The 6,176-nt window shown below is 45.5% G+C and overlaps 1 protein-coding gene across 1 annotated transcript in view; it reads left to right on the forward strand.

Moving 5' to 3' along the window:
- The window catches only part of Mtap (methylthioadenosine phosphorylase), a 48,844-nt gene that overhangs the window by 26,184 nt on the left and 16,484 nt on the right, over positions 1–6,176 (forward strand). The window contains exon 6 of the mRNA XM_021200196.2: positions 372–539. Within this exon, the coding sequence (XP_021055855.2) occupies positions 372–539 (168 nt within the window). The remainder of the gene's footprint in view (positions 1–371; positions 540–6,176) is intronic.

Here is a 6,176-nt window from a genome sequence, read left to right on the forward strand (position 1 = left end):
CTCTCTGCCTCCCAAGTGCTGGGATTAAAGGCAGCCACCACTACCCGGTGAGATGGCTAGTCTACACAGAAAATCCTGTCTCCAAGATGGATGGAGAGAGAGAGAGAGAGAGAGAGAGAGAGAGAGAGAGAGAGAGAGAGAGAGAGAGAGAAAGAAAGCAAGCTTTGATTCAGTTAAGCCTGGAACAGTGGTCATGAAAGAGCTGATCTGTCATCCAGAAGAGCTGGATGTCAATGAACAACTTCTTGGTTTACCCAGTGAGGCAGAAGCGTTTGGAAGCATCCACCAGGAAGTTGGTTTTGCTGTGTCTTTGTAACTGTCACAGTTCCCTGCTCTGGCGGCTGCTGTCATACTTCTATCTCCTTTCTTAGACACGGCAGACAACACAGCATCATGCCTTCAAAAGTCAACTACCAGGCGAACATCTGGGCCTTGAAGGAAGAGGGCTGTACGCATGTCATCGTGACCACAGCTTGTGGGTCCTTGAGAGAGGAGATCCAGCCTGGTGACATGGTTATCATCGACCAATTCATTGACAGGTAAGTGCTAAGTGGCTCTGAGAGATGATGTGTGGGAAACATGGGGAGAGGGGAGAGCAGGTCACAGAATCAGAATCACTTTAAGCTTCTCATTGTAGGTTTTTTGTTTTGTTTTTTAAACTAAAGTGACAGATATTATATATTGATGAATGTAATTGCTATAGTGACTTATATAGATGCTCACCTGTCACTTCACATACAAACCTCACAAATTAGCTTGGATGCAAACATTGACTTTCATTATATAATAGATGTATCACATCACCATGCCACACAGGAGATGTCAAAAACGTACTCTTTCTACTCAACTAAAACTTAATGTGCTTTGGCCAGTATCTCCCAGGCTTCGGGTAACTGCCATTTTTCTCCTCATCTCCTGAGTAGTTTAGATCGCATGTGCGTCTGTGCATTCTCTTCCGGTGCCTGGCTTACTTCACCTCACCGGATTCCTCCAGGTTTGTTCGTCTTGCTGTCAACGACTGTTGTCTTTATTATGGCTGACTACTTTCTGTTGTCAATGTGCCACATTTTCTGTCCCCGCGACTAGGCATCGGGGTTGATTCTATAGTCGCTATAAAGCTGGCTGTGCAGAGGGGGGCCTCTGGAGTAGACTGACGTAGATACCTCGGATGAGTGTCCCAGGGTGGGGTACATCCTGAGCTTTTTGCCTTCATTGAGGAACCCCAAGGCTGATTTTCATAGTGACTGGCCTAATGTACATCCCCACCAATAGTTTGTAAGGGTTTATTGACTTCAGCATCTCTACCAACCTTTGCTGCTTGTTTTCCATTCTGAAGACAGAATCTCACTATAGATATGGTTGGCGGTTCCCTGGTGGTGGCTAAGGATACTGAGTATTTTTCTTGTGTTTTTTTGTTTGTTTGTTTTTTGCTTTTTGTTTTTCGAGACAGGGTTTCTCTGTATAGCCCTGGCTGTCCTGGAACTCACTTTGTAGACCAGGCTGGCCTCGAACTCAGAAATCCGCCTGCCTCTGCCTCCGGAGTGCTGGGATTAATGACGTGCGCCACCATGCTTGGCTTTTCTTGTGTTTATTAGCTGTTTCTACTTCAGTTGAAGTATCTATGTAGTTCGTTTTGTCATTTATTGATTGGATTGCCTATTATTCTGATTTTATTTTAATTCTTTATATATTTCGGGTTTTAATTCCTTGCCGGATGAATAGCTGGCCAAGATGCGCTCCCAGTTCGTGAGCACTTCCTGGAGTTCGATGCATCTCCTGTGTGCCTTTTCAGCTTGGTTCTCCCGTTTGCCCCGTGCTGTAACTTTCTGAGCTGCTGGGGTCCTGAGTAGGGACGTTCTTGCCTTGCCCAGGCCTCTAGCTCAATGGGCTTTTCCTTCAGCACCATCAGGGCTGCAGGGCTGCTGCTGAAGGGATCGATCGATCCCTTTTGAATTGACTTGGTGTGTGTGCAGAATGAGAGAGGGCAACCTTTCATTCGTTTCAGTCTTCTGCCTGTCTACATCTGAATATCCCCCTTTCCTGCACGGGTTACTAGAGCTTGTCTTTTCCCGTCATGGTTTGGGCCCTCGTAGGGAATCTGATGGCTGTGGTTTCTCTCATCTCTGTCACTGTCACTGCCGCTTTCCTCTTTCTGTTGTCCTCGTTTTTCTTAGACATGGGTGTTCAGTTAGGTTATTTATTTGAGAGCTTTCTGAACACAGGCATTCATGACTACAGCCCCCTTTTGGAATTCTCTGCTGCACCCCACGAGTTCCGGGTGAAGCCGTGTAGGAAATGGTTAATTGCTTCCGCAGTCACCGAACTGGCTGTTGAAAAGCATGTTATTCCATCTCCGTGTGTGTAACGTTTCTGTGTTTTCTCTTGTTGGCTTCTAATATTTGTTCCATGATGAGCTGATAAGATACAAAGAATTATTTCACTTTCTCGGTATTTGGGGAGCAGTTGCTCTGTGGTGTGAAATGTGGTTTCTTGGGGAGACAGTGCCATGAACCCAGAAGAGTGTGCTGTCCACAGCACATTAGAGTGGATGTCCTGGAGTCCCTAGAAAGTCTATTCCACCTGTAGTGTGAGTAGGCCTGAGGTGTCTTTATTGGTATTTTTTAGGAGGTTAGGAGCCTGGAATGTGTCTGCTGATTCTGCTATTAATGTGTCTGGACCTTTCTGTCCTTTCTGTCAAATGAGTGGGCTGTGAATTTGAGTACACTCAATACTTGCTGCAGACGTATTCACAGTCATTAGATTTTCTTCACAGATTGTTTCCATTGTGGGTGTTTGGTAAATTCCTTTTTATCCTCTGCTTCGGCGTGTTCATTTCGGATCGTACGTGTGAGTTCCTGCTGCTGTCTTTCGGTGTCTCATTTCTTTAATTCACTTCAAGAAATCCCTCCAGGTTCATCTTGTCACACATGACTGTTGTCTTCCTTATCTATTGAGTGTTTGTTGTCCGCTGGGAAAGCCATGTCCTCTTGCTAGTGACCGTTCTCCGTGAGTCGGCCTCTGTGCGGTGCTCAGCATCCTCTTGGATTCGGTAGAGAGAAAGCAAAGACAATACTGCTGGGCAGTGGTGGCACTCACCTTTAATCCCAGCATCCTGGAAGCAGAGGCAGGTGGATCTGTGAATTCAAAGACCAGCCTGGTCTACAGAGCAAGTGCCTGGACAGCCAGGGCTATACAGAGAAACCCAGTCACTAGAAACAAAACCATAGATAGATGTATCTGTAGTGAAAGAAAGAACTATAGGGCATACTAGGAAGGTAAAAATTAGTAAGATGAAAGTATAAGGGAATGAGAGAAGTGGGATACACTTTTAATACCAGCAATTGGGAGGCTAGGCAGAGCAACTAGAAAGTTAAGACTAACCAGGGCTACATAGTGAGACCGACCCTGTCTCAACAAAAGGTCAGCAGTTTGGGGAAGGTTGGGCACACAATAAAAGAAATCGAAGGGAAAAAGTCATATATTCCTCTTTGCTGAAGATGGGAGGGGGTGTCTTTCCAGGCTTGGGAGTGAGGGGGAAGTGGGTACTTCTTAGATCCAGTCCAGCAAGTCAGATTGGGGTGGGGGTTATGGAGGCTGAGCCTGTCCTACCTTACCTACCAGCATGAGCTAAGAAGTGACTGAGTTACGGCCGCTAAGGAAGCAGAGCTCTCGTCATGCCAGTGACCTTGGTCTGTGGTCCTTCTGGCTTGTTGCAAGTGTGGGCTGCTCAGACGGTTGCCCGTCACTTTCAAGATACCCTGTCATCAGTGTTCCTGTGTGTATGACAAACCAGTGCCTGTAAACATCCCAGAGCTTCCGTGTGTGAGGATGATGACCAAACCAAGGCATCCTGCAGTGAGCAGGCAAGTCGTCGCAGGCATTAAGTGCTTTGCCAGCCCTGGCCACACTAGTCTCTGCCTTCATCCACCCATGAATCTTTTCACACAGTTTGTCTCATGCCTCGGAGATCCAACACTGTTTTTGAAAAGAAGTTTTTTCTACTTCCCGGTGTAATGCAGATGAGCACATTAGGCTAAGATAGGAATAACAGTGTTAGGAGGGGTNATAGATCCAGATTACCATGGGAAATTTGGATTGCCTTTTCACAATGGAGGTAAGCAGGATTATGTCTGGAATGTAGGAGATTCCTTAGGGCGTCTCTTAGTACTACCATGTCCTGTGATTAAAGTCAATGGGAAACTACAACAGCCTAATCCAAGCAGGATGACAAAGGATGCAGACCCATCAGGAATGAAGGTATGGGTCAATCCTCCAGGAAAAGAGCCAAGACCTGCTGAGGTGCTTGCCAAGGGTGAAGGAAATACAGAATGGCTAGTAGAGGAAGGTAGTTATAAATACCAATTAAGGCCACGTAACCAGTTGCAGAAACGAGGATTATTAAGTAATATGAATGCTTCTGTCTTATTTTGCTAAGAATATGTTTGTCTTTCTTCCAATCTCTTTAACATCAATTGGTATTTAAGTTGAGAAACTAAAAGAATGTTCCCAAGGGACATTGCCGCATTGTGAATTTACAAATGCATTTGCAATTGTACAAGGAATAGTCATATCATGTTAGGCTTACTCAGGACCTTGTTATTGTTTCATGTGGGCATGAGATATTATTTGTGTCAAGTTGATAAGGGGTGGATTGTAGTGGGTATTCCTAGTTGTCAACTTGACAATGTCTGGAATGAACTACAGCCCAGAGCTGGAAGGCTCACCAGTGATCCTAATCCGGAGGCTGGGAGATAGAAGTTTCTGACCTGGGATCTTGGCATGGCGATCTTGAGGCATAGTGGCTATGAACCCCAGAAGATTAAGACAGGGAGATCTCCGAGTTCAAGGTCATCTGGGATTAAAGGTGTGGTGGCAACTTTTCTTTTATTTTTATTTTTTAACATGCCCAAGCATTTAACTGTATCCAGTTCCCTCCAAGCCATCAGAGATATTTGATTATATTGGCTTTCTTACAGCATGGAGTCAGGCTTTTACACTAATGACCTCCCATGGTTTCTGTTGTAATTCTGCTTGCCAGGCCCCTTCTTGTGTGGCCATCCTGGCACTGGTAGTCTTGTGTTTAACATCTGATTTTGAGCACACCCAGCTTCTCATCTGTGTTCTATTCGATGTGGAATTTTGAGGGAGTCAATCAGGAAGCCTCTGGTGAGGCTTTGTGTACAATATTGGTAGCCTGTCTTGTGGAGTGTCACATATAGCCAGTGCCACCAGGCCAGTGGTCTTCTTCAGCATACCCACCATTTTTCCTTTGAAAGGATAAGGAATTGGACATTTCCTTGGGCCAAGAAAATCTTGTTAGGCATTTCTATTTTAAAAGGACCTTATAGGGCATCCAAGATTTATAATTTAAGGTCTGTCTCCCATACTACATGGCACACTGCTTGGGGAAGGCAGAATGAAGTCTGGAACTGGGGTCTGCTGACTGCATCTTCCTTCACCAGACCAGAAGGGGAAACAGCAGAGTCGGGGACAAATTCTATAGTTCCTTGTCTCCTCTCTGGGTTCCGCTGAGAGTCAGGAACGGGGGCCAGCAGTCTACCTTTCTCCTCTGGGTCTCTGAGAGCCAAGCAGAGAGGGAAGACAGAGCTCTGGACGAGTGGAACCCTGTCTGATGAGGAGTGAGAGCTAAGTGTACCAGAAGGACTGGAGGGGAGATGGCCTTCCTCAGGACTCTTTACTCATAGGCCTTCCCCACGGTGATCCTTAATGAAGCAGCTCTCTGAGATGGACCTTGCTTGTCCATACTGGTTTATTTGATGGTAGATATAAATGAATACACTTTATCTGGGGGTGAGTCCGGGGTTATATATCTTCTGTGGAACAGGAATACCCAGGAAGGGAAGAGAACATCATTGGCTGAAGACCCAGGGCTATCTAGATACCTCATTAGCATGAAGAACTCCAGATGTTGTGCCCGTGGACCTCAGTTAGGGGTCCTGGTTACCTGTTCTAGAACAAGGAGCAGCAGCTCTACCCTACTGGTCTCAGATCTCTGAGGTTCTCCAGGTCTGAGCTCACTCAATCGTGCCAGCTCTTTTTATTTGGGTTTTTTTTTTGGTTTGGTTCAGTTTGGGTTGGGTTTTTTTTTTTTTTTTTTTTTTTTTTTTTTTTTCTGCATTTTTTTTATGCCGTGAGTTTTTGTTTCTTCAGTTTCT

This window comes from Mus pahari, chromosome 6 (genome assembly GCF_900095145.1).
Source record: "Mus pahari chromosome 6, PAHARI_EIJ_v1.1, whole genome shotgun sequence".
NCBI lineage: Eukaryota > Metazoa > Chordata > Mammalia > Rodentia > Muridae > Mus > Mus pahari.